The 22,578-nt window shown below is 43.7% G+C and overlaps 1 protein-coding gene and 1 pseudogene across 5 annotated transcripts in view; one reads left to right on the forward strand and one right to left on the reverse strand.

Annotated features, from left to right (window-relative positions):
- The window catches only part of Atf7 (activating transcription factor 7), a 124,888-nt gene that overhangs the window by 4,891 nt on the left and 97,419 nt on the right, over positions 1-22,578 (reverse strand). For 4 of the 5 annotated variants that reach the window (XM_008838814.3, XM_008838822.3, XM_017799609.2 and 1 more), the window contains 7 exons: positions 21,938-22,095; positions 18,828-18,927; positions 18,235-18,348; positions 17,501-17,653; positions 13,462-13,659; positions 9,682-9,790; positions 5,123-5,830 (listed from right to left, as the gene is read on the reverse strand). In XM_008838814.3, coding sequence (XP_008837036.1) covers positions 5,613-5,830; positions 9,682-9,790; positions 13,462-13,659; positions 17,501-17,653; positions 18,235-18,348; positions 18,828-18,927; positions 21,938-22,095 — 1,050 coding nt within the window. In that variant the 3' untranslated portion in view covers positions 5,123-5,612. Of the gene's footprint in view, positions 1-5,122; positions 5,831-9,681; positions 9,791-13,461; positions 13,660-17,500; positions 17,654-18,234; positions 18,349-18,827; positions 18,928-21,937; positions 22,096-22,578 lie in introns of those variants that run through there. The other variant, XR_003850462.1, reaches the window with a different exon arrangement.
- LOC103738693 lies at positions 11,454-12,435 on the forward strand (annotated as a pseudogene).

The raw sequence follows: 22,578 nt of genomic DNA on the forward strand, positions 1-22,578 counted from the left end.
TACACACTGCTTCTCAACAGATCAGGATGCGGCAGGCTCCACTGAGGGAGCTGGAGGCTCATCCCTGCCTGCAAGAAGTCACATACATGATGGAGGAGTAATTGGACAACTAAGGCTCCTGCTGGTTTGTAATGACATGTCATCAAGCAGCCTGCAAAGGAAACATGGATAAGTCCTGCCCAGACCAATGCAGGGACAAGTTTTAGGGCTAAGGCTGAAAGGAAGACCAACCAAGAATTTGAGATAAGTGATGTGGTGGTAATTGTTTTAATGGGAGTAGAGGGAGGACTGGGGGAAATAGGAAGTGTATGTGCTAAGGCAGAGGACAGCATTTAAAGTGATCCTTGTCACGCTGAGCTAAGAAGCTCCCAGCCTGCCCCTCAGGTGCATGTGTACTTGACACACATGGAGTTTTTGATAAAACCCACCTCCAGAGTTTCTGGCTCAGGAGGTCTGGGATTCCTAGCAAGCTCCAGGTGATGGCGCTGTTGATGCTCTTAACCATGTTCTGAGAGCCATTGTCCTAAGGTAAAGTCAGTGAAACTAGTGCTCATAGCCATTTACCAGCTAAAACCTGACTTGCCAGTGGCTTTGGTGAGATACATGGACTACCAGCTCCACATAAAAAAAAAAAAAAAAAAAAAAACAAAAAAAAAAACTCTTTCTATAAAAGAAAAATTGCCTGAAACCACCCACCTCCTCTTGCCAGCCCTTTCTAAAAAAAAAAGAAGCTACAATACAAACGTCTATCTATAAAGGACAAGTTGCCTGAACCTGCCCACTGACTCTTGCTAGCCTTTTCTCATTCTGGGGGTAGGATTTTACCCCAAAGAGAAAATTCAGCTGGTGCAGAGGGTAGGAATGATGGCAACAGCCACCGTGCTCGTTCTTGTGGGGCACTATTCTGATGGACGTAAGAGGATTGGTCTATGCACATACAGGTGTGCAGAAACAGAACTCAAGGCTTGCTGAGAAGGATATTTAGCTGGGCTGTAGTGGGGTGTTCTAAAAGGCTTTAGGATCCTCATCTGTCCTGTTCCTCCACACCCCCTACCCTGTAATTCTAAAAGAAAGTATCCACAAAGATGTGGTATAGCTAGGAGGTCTGGAATCTAAACAGACTGGTTATGACTTTTAGAAGAGAAATATTTAACATTTCCTTTTTGTGGATAAAATAGATAATATTAATGGAAAAGTGATCTGGGGATGGGAAGAAAGTTATGAAAGGGCATAAGCTGGGCAGGGTGATCACAAGAGTTAGCACCTTTGAGGAGCCTCTCAGAAACCAGAGAAGAATGTTTTTGGTGTTTGCTTGGTAGTTCTGGCTGTACACAGCACTCCATCTCTCTCTCAGGATGATGGTGCTGGAGGACAGGTCCCTGAGAAGATGGGAGAGGTGAATCAAGAAGTCAAGTGGCTGGGCATGGTGGCACACACCTTTAATCCCAGCACTCTGGAGGCAGAGACAAGTGGATCTCTGAGTTCAAGGCCAGTCTAGTCTATATAGCAAGTTCCAGGACAGCTAGGGCGACAGGGAGACCCTCTTTCAAAACAACAACAAAAGAAGTCAAGAATGGGGTAGGGGAGGCAGGCAGCAAGGCCAGGGTCACTCAGCCCATTAATATGTGGTCTGGTACTTAGCACCAGGGACAGTAGTAGAGGCAGAAGGAAGGCAGATTTGGGGTTTCCAACCAACAGTTAAGTAAAGGAGCTATGTCCTTTCTAGTTCTCCCTAGTTGTTGGGAAGCTCTCTCGGCCTTTTTGACTCTGAGCCAAGCTTTCTTATATGGGAGTAGGGTAGCAAGTGTACAGAGGAGAAGGTCTAAGTCCTGTGCACACTCTCAGCTTCTTTCTGATAGGGTCCTTAAGAGCTCAGTGGATTCACATAAGATAAAGAGTTGGAAAAAGAAGAACAGCTAAGACTGGAGGACATATCCACCACAAGGATTCATAAAGCACAACAAAGAATACAGACAACCCACCAGGACACACTCCAAACCTACCCATAATAGAAGCCCAAAACACTGAGATGGCTGAAATGCTGAAGAATTCAGAGTCCTGCTTTTTAAAAAGATTAATTATATATAGAAGTCTCAAATAAACACACAAATGAACGAATTCAATACAAAACTGGCAAAACAGTAAGTTGGAGGAGAAAGTCATAAATATGGAAGAAAAATTTAGTAAGGAAATGGAAACACCGAAAAGGAACAAAAAAGAGAAATTATGGAAATGAATGAAATAATCAAGTGAGAACCTCATTCAAAAACATCACCAAGAGACAAGCAGGGGAACAGATTTCAGGGATGGAAGGCAAATTTAAGACAATGACACTCAGACATATATAAAGAAAACAAAGAATATGATCAATACTTCCAAGAAGTCTGGGATACATTCAAAAGACCAAACCTCAGAATCCATGCAGAAGAAAGTCCTGAGATAAATTCAAAAGAAACAAATTACTTAATGAAATTATAGTACAAAATTTCCCAAACCTAGAGAGAGGAATTGATACCCAAACAGGAGACATTTAGAACCCCAAATAGATGTGATCAGAGAAGAACATTTCTATGACACATCTGAGTCAAGATGTCAAGAAAGGCTCCGTGACACCCTCCGTCATATCTGGTTCTGGTCCGGAAGGACAAAGCTCAGGGAAGAGTGATGGCTGGCAGTAATAACAATGTAAGTGACATGCCCCTTGGCTGTAAGTGAAGCTTCATTGTAAGCTATTGCTCTGCCTTCTTAGAGTAAGACTGAGGATCAGTGAGTTGTCTGGTGGTATCCTGCCCCTTCCTAATGTCAGTGCTGCTTTCCTACCATAGTTTTGGTGGTGCCCCTCATCATTCAGATCCCAAATACTAGCCTCCTACTGATGAAAACAAAAACTCAAAAGAATTAGACATGGGCACAAGAGAGTGAAAAAGACCTCCATATTAAACTAGCCATCCAACAGGGACAGAATAGCTGGGCATGTATGCAGTGACAAACTGATTCGTAACTTTAAAAAACACTTGACTGAAGGGGAAAGAAAAATAGGCAAGGGTCTATTAAGGCTCCTCAGGAGCCATAAACTCAGTCATGCTTTAGTGCAAGGCTGCTGGAGGAAAGTCAAGACAATAAAAAAATGAAGCAGGACTCAAAAGCAGTAAAAAAAAAAAAAAAAAAAAAAAAAAAAAAAAAAAAAAATTCCAGGGCTTAGCCATCTAAAGAAGTCCTGAACACAAGTTATGGCTATTGAGTTGTTTTAATCCTCCCCCCCTTTTTTTTTTTGGAGACACGGTCTCCCTAGCTGGCCTAGAACTCGCTGTGTAGATCAGGCTGGCCTTGATCTCACAGAGCTCTGTCTACCTCTGCCTCCCCAGTGCTAGGATTAAAGGTGTGCGCCGCCACAAGGGACATGGTTGTGTTTTTAAAGGCAAGTGAAGTCCCTGGAGGTGGTAACCTGCATCCTGACCATCTGCCATGACATTTGTCAGTCTGATCACCTTAGGGAATCTGTTCCTGTTGGGTCGAGGATGAGAAAACCATGTTTTTGATCGTTCATCTTCACCAGGTGTGGCTTGTTTAGCACTGACTGAAAAGAGCAGGAAGGAGGATGTATAGCAAGTCCGTCAGAAAATGTCACCTGATGGGCTCACTAGTCTGATACTCTGAGGAAATGGAAATCTTGTAGGCTAGAGTATTTTCTTATTCCTTCATGATACCCAGTTTTGGAAGACAAAAAAGGAAGCAGGCATTTACTTTGTATGCTTAAGAGGGAGGCAGGAGAGATGGAGAAAAGGACAGTCTTGGCTTAAGCAGATGGCAGGAGGTGGCTCTGGGACAACTGGAAGGGTTTCCTACTCGAGGGCTATTGAAGATGACCTATCTATCCACAGGCCCCTGGCTTTGGATTGTTTCCTATGGCCCTGGAAGAAACTGCATAGTTCAGAGCCAAAGGAAAATGAGGAGTCCTAATGCAGAAGAGGACGAGGAAGGGTATATTTCTCCTCCTGCAACCCACCCTGTCAAATAATAGGAGCCACAGTCTATCAGAAAGGCTAGACCCCCAGTCCTCTGTGAGATTATACCACATCTTCCTCTCCTGTCTACACCTAGTCTTATACTCAAGAAAAGCCACTCAGGACCTTGACTATAATGCTTCAGAGTCTAGGAGCTTGTGCCATGGAGAAGCTCTGCATTTAGGAGGGAGGCAGAAATGAGTTGAAGAAACTGCAGGACTAGAGACACCTAGTGGTAGGCTGGGGACCTGGTGAGAGACAAGGTAGTTGATGGGCACTTGTGAATACAAGACATAGAAAGGAAGGGAGGCTGAGAGCTGGAGGAGGAACAAGAGACCAAGAGCACAAAAGCATCTCCTATATGACAGCCTCCGGGAGGGCTGATATGAACTAGTTATAGTGAGAACAGGCAGTAATGTGGACAGGGGACCAACCAAAGATGACACTATGCACACTTTGGCTAGTAAACTCTTACAAAACAACAGAATTGCTGGGCGTGGTGGTGCTCACCTTTAATCCCAGCACCACTTGGGAGGCAGAGGAAGGCGGATCTCTGTGAGTTCAAGGCCAGCCTGGTCTACATAGTGAGTTCCAGGACAGCTGGGGCTACAGGGAGACCCTGTCTCAAAAAGACCAAAAAACAAACAAACAAACAAACAAACAAACAAACAAAACCCCAGAATTATTTAATCCAGTAACCTGATGGAATGAGCTTTAACTTAAATTGTTCCTGTCTGCCCTGATGATTAGGACTGGAGGGTAGGGAAGGCCAGTTTGATCCTGGGCTCTTTCCCTTTTCACTGCCACTAACAAGAAGGCCACAAGATGAGGTTCCCAAGGCTTAGTGGGAAGGTAGGAAAGACCCCACCACTAGACTAAGGAGAGTCAAGAGATGAAACGAGGTACCCAATTGATTTGGAAATATATAAGAAATTATTAAAACTCTTGTTTTGCTTGCCTCTTTTTGCTTTTGTTTGGTGGTAGGCAGAAATAAGGAATAAAGCATATGGAAGAGCAGAAAATCTGCTACTTCATATTCAAAGATAACCTTATATTCTCCATAACTGAATGTTGTCACTGGAATTTAGGAAGGGGAAGGGGAGGGATAAATAAGCAGCTATAGGGAGACAAAGTCCTGAGTCCATGAGGTGGCTGGGGATGGGACAGCAAGTGACATGCTATCAAATCTAGCCCTCCTCTATCTAGCAGGAAGTGGCATGCTAGTAAGGAACAAGAAGGTAACAGCCACAGCTCAGTGGGAAGAAAGGACACTGAGAAACCCCAAACCTAGAATTGCAAGGGTTAGTGTTGAGACAGGTACACATGCACTGGGGCCAGGGGTGATTGTTCAGACCATCTGGAAGGTATGTAAGAGACCTCATCCTTGGGGGATGATCTATGTGGCTTTGTAGCAGGAGCCCCTAGTATAGGTGTCAAGCATACATGATCATGTGGCTAAAGAGAAAAGCCCCACATCTGTCCATACTCACAACACACAATTCCCCCTCCCCCATATTGCCATGTCCAAGGCAGATGGGAGGGGTAAGTTGATTTCTCTTGGCTCAGGCGGGCGAGCTCTGGCTGGGGACCTCTCCATCATGGGAGACATCATCTGCCCGCAGACTGTGACTGTGGGGTCATGATCACATGTGACTGTATTGGCATGCTCAGTTCTGTCCTTTGGCTGGCCATCTGAGTGAGGACCGAGGTGGCCACAGCTTCAGCTGCAGAACGAACGCTGAGGCCATTGCTAGGAGCTGTTGCTGAACTGTGCTGAATCACAGGGGCTGGAGAACCCGTTGGCTCTGAGCTCTCCTTGGGGCTTTCTGTCAGGAAGGAGAGCAAACAGCAGAGAGCAAGTGGTTAGAAAACAGGAGAAAGAAACAGGACCACCTTTTCCCATAATCACAAAATATGAAGGAAAATTAATCTCATCTTTTTTTGTAGAAAACTCCCCAGAATTCTGACCTCAAGTCATGAACAACCTGGAAAATGAGAAGTTATGAGAAAAGAGGCAAGAACTGGGCGGGGGCGGGGGGAGGGGAGAACCAGGGGTTAGGACCATAACATAGTTGGTAGAATGCTTGCCTAGCATGAACATAGGCCTGAGTTCACATCCCAGTATTGCATAAACCAGGGATAGTGGTACATACCTGTAGCCTACGATCCTAGCACTCAGGAGGTAGATGAAGAACTATTAGAAATTAGAAGTTCAAGGTTAGCCAAAGTGGTGGCAAGTGACTTTAATCCCAGCACTCGGGAGTTAGAGGCAAGGATCTCTGTGAGACCAAGGTCAGTCGTGTATACATAGTGAGTTCCAGGCCAGCTGGGACTACAGGGAGTCCCTGGCTCAAAAAAAAAAAAAAAAAAAAAGGTTCAAGTCATCCTCAACTACAAAGTAAGTTCCAGGCTATCCTGGGCTACATGAGACCTTGTCTCAAAAAAAAAAGGGGTGGGGTGGGGGGGGTGAGGGGAGTAGTTGGGGAAGGACACTAGGTGTGGTGGTACATGCCTTCAATTCCAGTACTCCAGAGGCAGAGGCCAGCCTTGTCTACATAGCAAGTTCTAGGCCAGCCAGGGCTGCATAGACTCTTTTGTCTCAAGAAAAATAAATAGTGTGAGAGAGAGAATTGGGTCAATTACCTATCTCCACCAACATGTTAGTTATACTGTCTGGCTTCTAGGTATCTACATATTTCAGTAGGTTGTTTGGAACCTTTTCCCTTTATTCCCATCTGGTTTATTTTTGGTTTTTGGGACAAAGTCTTGCTATATAGCTCTGGCTGGCTTGGAACTTATTACATAGATCAAGCTGGCCTCAAACCCATGATAATCCTGTTGCCTCAGTCTCCAGAGTTACTAGATTAGTAGCTAGTTTTATTTTTGAAGACAGGTCTAGCTGTAAAACCTACTTGCCTTGAACTTATTATGTAGCCTAGGCTGGCCTCAAATTCTCTTGCTTTAGGCTCCGGAATGCCAGGATTATAGACTTGTACTACCATGACCAGCTTCTCTTATTTCTATCTTTAGAGGTGATTTAAAAAAAAAAGAGATTGCTTAATTCTCAGCACTCGGGAGGCAGAGGCAGACAGATCTCTATGAGTTCAAGGCCAGCTGGGGCTACAGGGAGACCCTGTCTCAAAAAAAAATTTTTTTTTTTAAATTACATTTATTTGTCTTCTGTGTGGGCATGAGTATGTAGATGTGTGCTTGCATGTGGAGGTCAGCAGACATGCAGCTCTCTCTTTATGTGGGTCCTGTGATTAAACTCAGGTTGTCAGGATTGACATTACGTGACTTCACCTGCTGAGCCATCTTGCCAGCCCCAAAGGCAATTTAAATAGATCTCTTAATCTGCTCTCATTAGTTCCCAAAGGAATGAAATTATTCGTTTTGAAACGTACCTTTAGCATGTAGTTGGTACAACAGTTAAGCCTGATAAATATATAAAGTTATAATCAAACAATGCTATGAATGGCCAGGATTCAGTTAACATATAAAAGTACAAAGAAATCAATCAGAACTACCTATCAATTAGCCTGATGATGTAATATATTTTTTATGAGTTATATTATACCATTCAAAGTGACAATTACTACTAAACACAAATAATTGAGCTGCATACAAGGGTGACTCCATAATGCTAAGTAGTCGAGTTTTTTTTTTTTTGTCTTTTTGAGACAGGGTCTCCCTGTAGCCCCAGCTGACCTGGATGTGCTGGATAGCTTTAGTGTCAACTTGACACACCTGGGTTGAGGGAGCCTCAATTGGGAAATTGCCTCTATTGGACTGGCCTGTGGCCATGTCTGAAGGGCATCTTCTTGATGAGTGATGTGGGAGGGCCCAGCTCACTGTGGGTGGTGCCACCCATGGGCAGGTGGGCCTGTGTTGCATAAGAAAGCAGGCTGAGCAGGGGCCAGGGGAGCAAGCCAGTAAGCAGCATTCCTCCATGGCCTGTGCTCCAGCTCCTGCCTCCAGGTTCCTGCCCTGAGTTCCTACCTTGGGCTCCCTGATGAACTGCATGCGACCTGGGAGATGTAAGACAAATAAACCCTTTCCTCCCCAAGCTGGTATTGGTCAGAGTATTTTGTCACAGCAATGAAGAACACTCTAAGACACTGGAACTCACTATGTAGACCAGGCTGGCCTTGAACTCACAGAGATCCGCCTGCCTCTACCTCCTGAGTGCTGGGACTAAAGGCGTTGTGCCACCACGCCCAGCTATTATTTTTATTTTATGTGTATGAATGTATTGCCTGCATGTATGTGAGTGCACCTGTATCGTGCAATGCCACAGAGGTCAGAAGAGGGCTTTGGATTCCCCTGGAACTGGAGTTAAGGACGGTTCGTAGCCACCATGTGCGTGCTGGGAATCGAACTGGGGTCCTCTGCAAGAGCAGTCAGTGCTCTTAATCACTGAGCCATCTCTCCAGCCCCTTGGTATGATTTTAAAAAATTTTTCTCATGTATACATACCATCTGTCCGGTTATCCAACTCTGTCACTTTAACTTCAAAGTATATCCTGAATTTAATCCCTTTTCACCTTCTTTGATACCACCATCCTGATCAAGATTCAATCATCTCTTGCTCATGTTATAATAGCTCTCTAGTTGGATTGCTTTGCTCCTGTTTGTGTACCCTGGCTGTCTCTAGCCAAGTAATCTTGTTCAAATATAAGTCAGATCACATCCTTCACATTGCACCTGCACTGAATACCCTCCCCACAGATGGATGATGTAAAAGCTGAGGTCCTTGTTGTGAACAACAAAACTTCATGTGAAATGCTCTCAGTACTTCCTCTTATTCATTTCAACTACCCTGCCCTCATGCTCTCCACTCCAGCCACACCAGCCTCTTTGATTGGCTGTTTGTTGTTGTTGTTGTTTGGTTTTCTGAGTTAGGGTCTTACTATGTAACACTGGCTGCCCTAAAACTATGTAGACCAGGCTAGTCTCGAATTCAGAGATCCACCTTCCTCTGCCTCCCCAGTGCCAGGACTAAAGGCATAGACAACCATGCCCAGCTTGTCTGTTTTTGAGTCAGGGTCTCATTATGCATCCCTGGCTGGCCTGGGACTCACTATGTAGACCAAGTGGGTCTTGAACCTGCAGCAATTCTCCTCCTACCTCTGCCTCCTGAACTCTAGGATTACAAGTATATGCCACTATGTCTGACTCTTTCCCTTTCTTCTTTTTTGTTTGTGTTTTTGAGACAAAGTCTCACTGTGTGCCTTAGTATGGCCTTGAATTCATGATCCACCTGTCTCAGACTCCTGAATATTGGGACTGCATGCAGGTAGCACCATGCCCAGGTTCATTATTATTAGTTTTTGAAACAGGGTCTTACCATGTAGCTTTGGCTGGCTGGAACTTGCTATGTAGACCAGGTTGGCCTCAAAATTAGAAGAGATCCACCTGCCTCTGCCTTTTAAGTGCTGAGATTAAAGGTGTGTTCCAACACACCTGGCTTCATGAACTCCTGATCTCCCTACCTCCTAAGTGGTAGAATTACATGTGTGGAAAAATCTTTTTTTGCGGGGAGGGGTAGGACTGGTGCTCCACAAAGGCTATGCACTCATCAGTCTGAGAATTCTCAGAACATTTAGGATGGTCTTATAAACGGATGAGGCACTTGATTTACTAACTGACTGATTTTGCTTGGGCTGTGAGCACTCACCTAGGTATCCTTGAGTCTTTTTCTGTAGTGCAGTGACTGGGCAGTCTTTATGCGCTAACAGTAGCTGTTTCAACTGAGCCACTTCATTGCGTAGTAATGTGACTTCATTCTGAAGGGGGGAAGGAAGAAAAAGAGTGTCAAGAAAATTCATCCTCCACTTTTGGATGTTTAATAGCTATTATATAAAATGTTACAGCCAACATTTCTATGAAGTTATTCAACTGGAAAAGGAAAACTAGCATTTATTAGTTTTTGCTGTCTATAACCAATGATCATCATAGTAACTTTAGAACTGTGCTAATGCTGAGCACAATTCTATGACCATTAGAGTAAGGGCAGAATGCTGTCTAGATTTTCTTCCACAAATTGGGACATAATAACTAGTTCAGTAAGTCTTCAGAGAGCCAAGGGCCAGGACAGTCACAAATTCAAGGACAGGAGCTGCCTACAGTGAAAAGGACTCATAACAGGAAAAATAAAAAAAGATTTTTGAGATAAATACAGTGACTCACAAATTAATAACATAATGCTTTTTTTTTTTTTTAACTTTTTGAGACAGGATTTCCCTGTAGCTCCAGCTGACTTGGAACACATTATGTAGACCAGGCTGGCTTCAAACTAACAGAGATCCGCCTGCCTCTGCCTCCTGAGTGCCGGGATTAAAGGTTTGCATTACCACATCTGGCATATAATGTAATGCTTTTTGACTAAGAAAGCCTACTTCTAGAAATTTGTTTATAAATGAAAAAGTATTTAGAAATGTAAATATCCTGACAGTTTACCCAGCTTTATCTAAAGGGAAAAGAATGGAAGTGGGACTGGGAAAAGCAAACTAAAAAGAACTTTAAAAAAAGGACTTTGTGCCAGACGTGGTGGCTCGCACCTTTAATCCCAGCACTTGGGACACAGAGGCAGCTGGATCTCTGTGAGTTTGAGGCCAGCCTGGTCTACATAGTGAGTTCCAGGACAGCTGGGGCTACAGGGAGACCCTGTCTCAGAGACAAAAAAAAGGACTTTGCTGGTTGTGTTGGGACAGGCCTATAATCCAAGCACTCAGGAGGCAGAGGCAGAGGTAGAGGCAGAGGCAGGTGGATTTCTGTGAGTTCAAGGCCAGCCAGGGCTATACAGTAAGATCCCCGTCTCAACAAAAATTTTAAAAAAAAGCAAAAAACTTTGTTTTTATTCAATACTTGTGTGTATGAGATAACAGAAACATAGTCACATAGTACTTTGTAAATGTTTTAATAATTGGAAGATGGGGAGCTGAGAATGGATATGATAAAGATACATTGTATACATATATGAAATTGTCAAAGAATAAATAAAAGGTAAACTGCAGTGGCTCAGTGGTTAAGAGCACTGGCTGTTCTTGCAGTGGACCCCAGTTCTGTTCCCAGCACCCACATGGCAGCTAACAACCATCTGTAACGCACATTTTGTCAGGGCCCTCTTCTGGCCTCCGTGAGTATTGCATGACACAGGACCAGTTACAAACTTGCAGGCAAAACACTCATAGACATTAAAGCCCGGTGTGGTGGCTCAAGCCTTTAATCCCAGCATTTGGGAGGCAGAGGCAGGCGGATCTCTGTGAGTTCCAGGCCAGCCTGGTCTACATAGTGAGTTCCAGGCCAGCTGGAGCTACAGGGAGATCCTGTCTCAAAAAGACCAAAAAAAAAAAAAAAAAAAGTATTCTTAAAAAATAAAATCAGGGAACAGCCCAAGGAGCTGCTCTGCTCTGCATGGTGTGAGTGTGTTCTCCCGTGGGCCCAATCATGGCACTGCAGCTTTCGGAGAGCAAGGCATCACCCTGCTTGGGAGCATGGAGATCGTGGCTGAGTTCTTCTCATTTGGCATCAACAGCATTTTGTATCAGTGGGGCATATATCCATTGGAAACCTTCACCCAAGTGCAGAAATATGGACTCACCTTGTTTGTAACTATGATCCTGAGCTCATAAAGTATCTCAATAATGTGGTGGAGCAACTAAAAGAATGGCTGTACAAGTGCTCAGTTCAGAAGTTGGTGGTAGTCATCTCAGATACTGAAAGTGGTGAGGTCCTTGAAAGATGGCAGTTTGATATTGAGTGTGACAAAACTGCGAAAGAAGACAGTGCTCCTAGAGAAAAGTCATAGAAAGCTATCCAGGATGAAATTCGCTCCATGATCAGACAGATCACGGCTACCGTGACATTTCTGCCACTGTTGGAAGTTTCTTGTTCATTTGATCTACTGATTTATACCAACAAAGATTTGGTTGTGCCTGAAAAGTGGGAAGAATCAGGACCATAGTTCATTACCAATTCTGAAGAAGTCCATCTACGCTTATTTACTACCACAGTCCACAAAGTGAATAGTATGGTAGCCTACAAAATCCCTGTCAGTGACTAAGGATAAGGTGGGGAAAAGCCAACAGTGTACTTTAATAAATGTGCCTGATTGTTACATTTCTTGGGTTCCTGCTCACCCTCCTGTAGACTCAGCACCTTATGAGAGCTGCACATTATTCAAGAGGAGCCAATGAATTCTGTCAGCGTTGGGAAGTGAACTCCTTTAAAGGGGTAACTGTAGATAGTAGCTTGACTCAGAAACTATGTAGAAAGGTTTCTAAATATAAAGAGCAAAAGAGGGTCGTCTGAATCTTTGTTTGGTTTCTGAAATTAGTGAAATACTGCTTTATTAGATCCATTTGTCATTTCTGCCATTGTACAGACCCCATGTTGAAAATTGTAATTATTTCTTTTTTGGTCTTTTTTGAGACAGGGTCTCCCTATAGCCCCAGCTGTCCTGGAACTCGCTATGTGGAACAGGCTGGCCTTGAACTCACAGAGATCCGCCTGCCTCTGCCTCCAGAGTGCTGGGATTAAAGGCATGCGCCACTACACCAGGCAATTATTTGATTTTAATGTATATACTATGAACCTACAAAGCAATGGATATTTGTATTGTTTAATTTCTGTAATAAAGAACTTTTAATTTTTAAATGTTTTATAAAAATCAAGCTTTAAGGGAGTTGGGGAAAAAAGGAAAAAAAAATCAAGCTTTAAATAACAGTGATAATGTCTTGAGTGTTTAAAAAAGAAAGAAAATCAGAAGAAGGGAAAATAATATTCAAGAGAATGCCTGGATTATAACTTTTCTATTTGTGTTAGTGTAGGTTAATCAAAGAAAGAAAAAACATCACAATCTGGAATAAAGATATTTCTCATTGGGTGTTCCATAACTCCAGTCAGAGTCTACTAATGATTTAAAAGAGTACTCTGGCCGGGTGTGGTGGCACACACATTTAGTCAAGGCCAGCCTGGTCTACATAGTGAGTTCCAGGACAGCTGGGGCTACAGGGAGACCCTGTCTCAAAAAGACCAAAAAAAAAAAAGAAAAGAAAAAGAGTACTCTGGGCTTAATCTGATTTCTTTCATCAAAATGGGTCTATGTCCCCACCCCCACCTGTTTTCTTCCTCCTCTCAATGTCTCCCTTTTAGATTGTTGACATTGTGCCACTGACCTACATCTCCAGCTCCCAAATGGGTTTATGAATGACTTGTGCTAGTGGCACATTTGAAGGGAGATGGTCTGTTTCTCCATTGCTAGGGGAGGATCTCAGTTCTGTCTTTAGCGTATGTGCTGCCAGAGCAAGCACAGGGGTCCCATTCTAGTAAGTTCTGTATTCTTCTTGATCTACCCTAATTAAAGAATGACCATTTTCTATTGTATTGCTTTACTCTTTTCAGAGTCTCACTTTACAGACACTACAGTTCCCATAGTCACCCAGGACCCACTTACACTCAGCTGGATGTTTTGAGAAGTGAGTTCCTCCGCCTTCTTTTCAAGGGAGGACACCCACAGTTTCCGTTTCTGGCGGCAGCGAGAGGCTGCTGCCCGATTGCGCTCCAGGAAACGCTGCCGCCGTTCATCTGGATCTTCATCCACTGTGCGTCGCCGCCGTCCTCCAGTACTAGGAGTGGGCTGTGCTGGAGAGACCTGTTGCCCAGGAAAGAAGGTAGTTTTTTTCTTTTCCTTTTTTTTTTTTTGAAACTATCTAGCCCAGCCTGACCCTCAACTAACTTCCATCTTTTATTTTTTGAGACAGGGTCTCCCTGTAGCTGGCCTAGAACTCACTATGTAGACCATGCTGGCATAGATAGATCTCACAGAAATCTGCCTGCCTTGCCTTCCAAGTAAGGGGATTAAAGGCATGCACCACCATGCCCAGCTTTCAGCTTTTTTAAAAAAATATTTTATTATTTTTATTTTATGTGTATGAATGTATTGCCTGCATGTATGTGAGTACACCCATGTCCGTGCAATGCTGCGGAGGTCAGAAGAGGGCTTCGGATTTCCCTGAAACTCGAGGATTTCCCTGAAACTCGAGTTAAGGACAGTTCGTAGCCACCATGTGAGTGCTGGGAATTGAGTCCTCTGCAAGAGCAGTCAGTGCTCTTAATTGCTGAGTCATCTCTCTAGCCCTCTTTTTTTTTTCTTTTAAATCTTTTATTATTTTTATTCTAATGTGTATGTGCCTGCATGTATGTAGGTACACTTGTGCATGCAATGCCCCAGGAGGCCAGAAGAGGGTGTTGGAACCCCTGGAACTGGAGTTATGGATGGATGGTTATTAGCCACTATGTGAATGCTGGGAACCAAACCTGGATTCCCTGCAAGAGCAGCCAATGCTCTTAACCACTAAGCCATCTCTACAGCTCCAACCCTGAGCTTTCAATCCTTCTGCCTAAATGTCATAGTTAGCTTTGGGTGTCATCTTGACACACCAGGGGAGAGGGACCCTGAATTGAGTAATTTCCTCCATCTGATAGGCCTGGGGGCATGTCTATGGGGCATTTTCTTGATTGCTGACTGATGTGGTAAGGCCCAGCCCACTGTGGGTGATGTCACTCCTGTGCAGGTGTTCCTCCATGGGCTCTACTTCAGTTCCTGCCTTCAGGTTCTTGCCTTGGGCTCTACTTCAGTTCCTGCCTTCAGGTTCTTGCCTTGAGCACCTGCCCTGGCTTCCCTCAAAGATGGACTGTCAACCTGTAAGCTGAAATAAAGTCTTTCCTCCCCAACTTGCCTTTGGTCATGGTGTTTATCACAGGAACAGAAAGCAAACTAGTACACAAGGTCTCTGGAGGCATATACCTCACCACTAGGCACAACAGAGGAAGAGTACTTGATGAGAAAATCAATTTTTTTCAAAATCAAGCCTGAGTTAGGCAGATTAATAAGGTCTGGTAGAGATCTGGCAATCCCAGTTAGTCTTACCACCCATGCCACTTAGTTTCTCATTCTACCTCCCATCTCCTTTCAGTCTTCTCAGTGCCACACTTTGACAAGTCACAGTTCTGCTGGAAACTGATTGTTTGTTTCTGAGACACACAGAAAATGAAACTAGGATTGTTTTGTGGTTGGTTTTGCATTTAAAAAATTTTTTTGGCCAAGAGTGGTGGCACACACCTTTAATCTCATCACTCGGGAGGCAGAGACAGGTGGATCTCTGTGAGTTCAAGGCCAACCTGGTCTACATAGTGAGTTCCAGGCCAGCTGGGGCTACAGGGAGACCCTGTCTGAAAAAGACCAAAAAAAGATTAATTTTTATGTGTTTTGCCTGCCTGTATGAATGTGCACCACATGCTTGCCTGTGCACATGGAGGCAGAAGAGGTTGTTGGATCCTCTGGAACTGGAGTTACAGATGGTTTTATGTGCTGCCATGTGGGTGCTGGGAACTGAACTTGGGTGCTTTGCAAGAGCAGCAAGTACTTTTTTAAAAAAAATTTTATTTATTATTTTTATTGTATGTGTATGCGTGTATTGCCTGCATGTAGGTAAGTGCACCCGTGTCATGCAATGCTTGCAGAAGACAGAAGAGGCTGTCAGATCCCCTGGAACTGGAGTTATGGACAGTTGTTAGCTGCCATGTGGGTGCTGGGATTTGAACCCGGGTCTTCTGCAAGAACAACCTGTGTTTTTAACCGCTGAGCCATCTCTCCAGAGCCAAGAGAAAGTACTCTTACCCACTGAGCCATCGCTCCAGCCTATTTTCTTTTTTTTTGTAGTGGGTACTGAACCTCAGGCTTGTGCCGTAACCCTAGTTCTCTTTTTGTTTGAGATAGGTTCTAATATAGTCTGGGCTGCCCTCTATTCACTACATAGCCAAGGATAACCTTGATCTTCTGATCCTGCTTGCTGCTACCTTCCAAATGTTGGTATTACAAGTGTGGGCCAGCGCCTCTGGCCATTTTGTTTTTATTTTTTTCACTTTGGGGCACAATTTCACTCAACTGCCCATGTTGGACTTGACTTGTGACCCCTGGGTTACAGGCCTGTGACACAAGGCTCAGCTACTCTTTCTCTCTTTCCGTCCCTCCTGCCTCCCTTCCTCCCTTCTGTTCTTTGAGATAGGGTCTTACTCTGTCCTGGAACTCACTATAGACCAGACTAGCTTAGAACTTCTAGCAGTCCTGCCTCAGCCTCCTGAGTGCTGGGATTACAGGTGTAAGCCACTATATCTGGCACTTTTTGTTTCTCTACAGTAGGGAATCTTATAGGCAAGGGAATCAGAATTAGGGGAGAATGACAGGGGAGTTTAAAGTTTGAGAATCACGTTTGGACAGGCAATTATATACAAACAATTACATGCTGTGTCAGGTTCAGAAAAGGAGAAAAAAATGCTTTTAATTAATTTCATTACCAGTGAAATTCGGGCTATTATAGGGAGGTATGAATACTTATTTTTTGCAGTGGGACAGAGAGAGAGAGAGGGAGGGAGAGAGAGAGAGAGAGAATGAATGGGGAATGAGGGTGTTTAGAATGGTGGGAAGATTTAGATTTCATAAGAAAACTCAAATGAAGACCTGTGTTATTGGCCAAGCTTTAAGGCAGGGTATGTCCATGAAATGTCTGGACATGTGGTGGCAACTGATGAAGCAGGTGGTGACAGTAAAAGAAGGACTGGGTAATGAATGTAACTCTAGAAACCAATCTCAGGTCATTGTCACCTGTCCAGTGCAGACAATCATGAAAACTGAAGATGATTCTTGTTAAACCTGAGAGCTCACTCAGAAGAGAACTGGGCAACTAAATGGGCTCTCCCCTGGCTTTTTTACTTTGAGTTTTTTAGATTTTTTATTTCTCTGTGCTAAAAAGGGATTGAATTGGTAATGAGAGGTTTTTTGGTGGGCTTTTCTTTTTTTTTCCTTTTGAGACAGGGTCCCCCTGTAGCCCCAGCTGGCCTGGATTCACTATGGAGACCAGGCTGGCCTTAATTCACAGAGCTCTGCCTGCCTCTGCCTCCCAAGTGCTGGGATTAAAGGCATGTGCCACCCTCCTCACCCCTGGCTGTGTTTTCTTATTTTTTAATAAGCCATCTATTTTATTACTATAATATCATGTTGTACTAATACATTCTTTTAGTGTGGTTTATGTTATAAAATCTAATCAGATAAGTTATTTTTTATTAAGACTTAACAGATGAGCAAGTGGTACAGGAGCCTCCTTTTAGTGTGTAATGCGGTTTAGGGTGAGGTTCTGTCAGTTCAGATGACTCTGCAGATATCTTAAGCTATCATTCATATATGGGAAAAATATAGAGGCTTCCTCTGCAATAGCTCTGCATAATTCAGGCTGTTTGCATGTATCTCTAACACAAAGGTGGACAGATAAAGAATGGTTTATTTTGCTGTAGTCAACCTGTCAAAAAGGCCCAAAGCAGCAGGAAGATACCCAGAAAGCTGAAATCTTATTCTGTAATTTTCTGCTCTTTGAAAAACACATGATATAAGAGTAAGGGTAGCACAGCTTGTTCCCTCATTCAGTGGCCTAGCTGACCTGTGGCTGGGCAGGGGATGGAGCATCAGGGTGCTGGATAAGGATCTGGCTCTGCTCTGGACGGGCTGTCACCATGGTGCTGGCAGTACCCACCGCCATTCCACAACCTCCATTGAGTGAGGAGACTTGATGCGTTAGTGTGGCTTTTAGTCTCTGTGGGAAAAGATTTAAAAAAAAAAAGAGAGATTCTGTCAAAGATAGGAAGGATGGGCTTAGATTTTATTACTGACTTTATGGTAAAAATTCCCACCCCAATTTTCCCTTAACAGAGGAATTAAAAGAAGAAAATGTACACCTGGATCCCCAAAATGCCTGCTTTGTTCCCTGGCTATCATCCTGGGCACAGTTGGGGACAGGGTTGTTGAAGCAATAGGGTCCAGATGAAGGCTCTCTCCTGGAACCTGGCCAAATGCTGGTTATGCAGCTATTCACCTCTTGGCCAGCTCCCCTGCCCACCCACCTTCCATCTGTCACCCTGGAACTAAAACGGCAAGTGTTCCATTCCAAGCAATCTGTGCTGCCTCTTTCCCTGCCACGGTCTGTGTATCAGGCTGTAAAGGTAGGGAGGAAAGATGAGACTCATGAATCAGTGTCTCTTCTTTTCTAAACCCCACAGCAGGGTCTTCAGCTTTGCAAACCCCAGAAGGTTCTTATGTTCAGTTCACTTGAAAAGCCTAGCCTGATTTTACTTCTTTCAGAAGGGCCAGCTTTGTTCTGGGCTGGGATATACTCACCATCTTGGCTTCTGATGGCACAGGGTGGCCAGAGGGAGAAATGGAACCACTACTGTTAACTGGTGGGCCAGGTATTCCAGGAATGTTGGGCACCATGGACACAGGTCTGGCCAGCTAGATCAAGAGAAGGGCCAAAAACAAGGAGACATAGTTTTCCCAAATGAAGTGTTATTGAGATTGGCATGTGAGGGCCTGTTCTGTGCAACCTTCACACAGGACATGCAGGGGCAGCTTGGGAAATGCCTTCCCTATGGAAGCTAATCCTTCAGTGCTAGGGCATTTTCTGTGGGAAAGGCTGGGGCTATATCTTGAAGAAAGTGGTGAGCAATTTGGGAGAAGCTATGTGCCAAGTGAAATCAACCAGTCAGCAGGCTGGCAAGATCAATTCCTAGACCAGGAGCCAATTGTCCAGATGAGTCTTTGTCTAATGTTCCATAGTGCTGGACTGGCAGAGGTTAGTGAAGAGTTTGGGCAGGCTGCCACACTCAGCTAGTATGGTCCAGGCCCACATTTCCCTGGGGCCCCTCTGATTATGATCATTCAGGTGGAAGGGAGGGATTAGTATTTTGGTAGGGTTGGCTGACAAAGCTCACCGAAATAACAGAAGGCATCTGTACTGGAGGCCCTGGCAGCACAGGCATGGTCTGTCCATTAGCAAGATGCATGACGAGAGGGAGGGAACCAGTAGGAGACCTACAGGAGATACGAAGTGAAATGTCACAAAGTAGACCTTTTGCTTATAGGTCTTCTTCCTATAATCAAAGCATATTTTATAGTCTTCTCTCATCAGGGAAGGGCTAGAGCGGCACTGTAAAATCTTGACACTTCCTTGCATGGGAAAACAGATAAAGAGAAATGGCAAAGTATTTCTGGAGATTGAACACAAAAGCCTTAGAACATGCTAGGCAAGCCTTATTTCACTAATTACATCCTTTTGCCTAGCAAAACCCTGTAAGTTTTTGGTGTTTTCTGGCACTAGAGATTAACGGGGCACTGGACATACTAAGAAAGTGCTGCATTTCTAGGCTCCTAGCCTGGCAAAACCTTTACCTTGCAAATCAAGCAAATTCAATGGTAGGGAGCGAATCCTATTAGGAATTTAGAATGATTAAACAAACATCCCCACCATCAACACATTTTGCCTTGGGCAAAAGGGAATTAGATCAAAGTTTGTCAATTTTCAAAGATAAATTATGCTATACAATGATCAAATCTGAATGTTTCTCTTGTTCGTTTCCATGTTTTGCTCTACTTTCCCCCAAAAGAAGCTGTGCTTTTTAATATCTTCCAGAGAATACATTTTAGGAAGCTGACTCCTTGGATGGAAAAATGGCTCAGTGGTTAAAAAAATGTACTACTCTTACAGGGGACCCAAGTTTAGTTCCCAGCACCCATGTTGGGTGGCGGGTGGCTCTCAACTGTCTGTAACTGTAGCTCCAGGGGATTAGAAGCTTTCTGACCTCCACTGGCACCTTCTCTCTCTCTCTCTCTCTCTCTCTCTCTCTCTCTCTCTCTCTTGGACACACATGAGCACACACATGCAACACACACACACACACACACACAAAACCTAGAAACAAAAATAAATCTTCAAAAAAAAGAGGGCTAGGTGTGGTGGCACACACCTTTAATCCCAGCACTTGGGAGGCAGAGGCAGGTGGATCTCTGTGAGTTCAAGGCCAGCCTGGTCTACATAGTGAGTTCCAGGCCAGCTGAGGCTACAGGGAGACCCTGTCTCAAAAAGACAAAAAAAAAAAAAAGTTGACTCTTTACAACAGACTCTTAACCCATGTTCCTAGGAACAGGATTTCAAGTATATCCATTCTGCCAGGAGTAGAGAGAAACACAAAATCAGGGGTAGCAAAGATTGAAAGAAAATGATTCAAGAGGTTTTTAGCCCTTCATTCACTCAACAGGACTGAGGCTGAGAACAAATACCCTTCCTCATCTAGCCTTCATCACTGTAACTTCTGAAGGTTTTAAGTATTCTTTTTTTTTTTAAGATTAAAGAGGCATTAAATCTGCAAATTATGGATGTATTATCCCCAAATAAATATTTTTTTCACCTACTAAAAAAGGTCATGATAGTTTTTTGTTCTTTTGTTTATTAATATTTTTTAATGCCAGAGTCTCACTATATATCCCAGGCTGGTCTTGGGCTCAAAATCCACCTGTCTCAGCCTCCTAGGATTATAGGCAGGTTGTCACTCCTGTTTGGCTGGGGAAAAAAAAAAATTTTTTTTAAAGAAAATGTCTTGGGGCTGGAGAGATGGCTCAGTGGTTAAGAACACTGACTGTTCTTGAAGAAGACCCAGGTTCAAATCCCAGCACCACCCACATGGCAGCTAACAACTGTCTGTAACTCCAGTTCCAGGGAATCCGACATCCTCTTCTGTCCTCGGGCATTACACAACACAAGTACACTTACTTACATGCAGGCATAACACTCATACACATAAAATAAAAATAATAAGCTGGGTGTGGTGGCGCATGCCTTTAATCCCAGCACTTGGGAAGCAGAGGCAGGCGGATCTCTGTGAGTTCAAGGCCAGCCTGGTCTACATAGTGAGTTCCAGGACAGCTGGGGCTACAAGGAGACCCTGTCTCAAAAAAGACAAAAAAGGGGCTGGAGAGATATGCTCAACGGTTAAGAGCACTGACTGCTCTTGCAGAGGACCCAGGTTCGATTCCCAGCACCTACATGGTGGCTATGAACCATCCTTAACTCCAGTTCCAGGGGATCTGACAGCCTCTTCAGTTCTCTGCAGGCACTGCATGACATGGGTGCACTTACATATATGCAGGCATAACACTCATACACTTAAAAAATAAAAATAAATCAAAAAAAAATTTTTAAAGGTCTTATTTTGGGCTGGAGAGACGGCTTGGAAGTTCTGCAGAACCAGCTGTTCTTGCAGAAGACCCAGGTTCAAATCCCAGTACCCACATGGCAGCTAACAACTGTTCATAACTCCAGTTCCAGGGGATCTGACAGCCTCTTCAGTTCTCTGCAGGCACTGCATGACATGGGTGCACTTACATATATGCAGGCATAACACTCATACACATAAAAAATAAAAATAAATCAAAAAAAAATTTTTTAAAGGTCTTATTTTGGGCTGGAGATATAGCTCAGTGCTTAAGAGTGTGCTCTTCCAGAGGACCTGAGTTTAGTTCCAGTACCTATGACAGGTGGCTCACAACTGCCTAAAACTCCAGCTCCAGGGGGATCTGATGCCTCTGTGAGTACCTACACTCACATGTACATACTCAACCCCCACTACATACAAAAATAATTTTTAAAATCTTAAACAATATTTTAAAAAGAGAAATGTTTTTGTTTTAGGAAACAGTCTCAATAACTCATTTTTCATAAGTATGTAAAAATAAGTCCTGGAGCAAGCTATGGTGGCACATACCTGTAATCCCAGCACTCAGGAGGCAGAAACAGTAGCATGAGAGTTTGAGGCTAACTTGGGCTACCCAGAAAGACCCTGCCTTGAAACAAACAAACAAAAACCAAAAAAAAAAAAAACCACCACAAAAAATCCAACTAACCAAATAAAAACCACAAAAAATCCAACTAACCAAATAAACAGAAAACATCCCAGAAGAACCACAACAGATAGTTCTCATTTGATCAAACAATTTCACAAAGAAAGAAACTCAGGTTTCGTTCTCTCTCTCTGGTCTCCGTGCTTACCCCATTTGCCTGTTGGATGGTGGAGCCTGTGTGATGACAGATGTCGGAGAGGGAAGAGTTGGATGAAGTGCATCATAACCTAAGTGGAGAGGCAGGGAGCCAGGACGCACGATGGTGGGTGTGGGGGTAGAGATCACAGCAGGTTTGGGGGTAACTTCCTGGGAAGAAGAGACCGACAAATCACAAAGTGCTTTAAGGGCTGCTTATAGGGAAATACACCGTTGGTAAAATCTAGTACAATTTTTGCAAAGAACATTAGTCACTTATGTAAATCATGACCTGATTCCATGATGATCATTCAGTCATACCTCACCTTTCCATGGGATTGATTTAAGATCATCTGGGGGATGATGGCTATAGAAATGAGATGACAACTGAAAAATTATTTTAAATCTTTAGATACACCATATCATTTAACACCACAGTATCAAGTAAATTCTAGGGATTGTTGTAATTTTCTTCACTTTAGATACTCTCATTCTAAATGAGGCAACCCTCCAAGGAGAAAAGGAAGGTATACTAGTGTTAGGATAATCCAGTATTTTCTTTTTCCTTTTTAAAGTATTTTATTATTATTACTATTATTATTATTTTTTTGGTCTTTTTTTGAGACAGGGTCTCCTTGTAGCCCCAGCTGTCCT

This window comes from Nannospalax galili, unplaced genomic scaffold (assembly GCF_000622305.1).
Source record: "Nannospalax galili isolate Female #2095 unplaced genomic scaffold, S.galili_v1.0 scaffold251, whole genome shotgun sequence".
Classification (NCBI taxonomy): Eukaryota; Metazoa; Chordata; class Mammalia; order Rodentia; family Spalacidae; genus Nannospalax; species Nannospalax galili.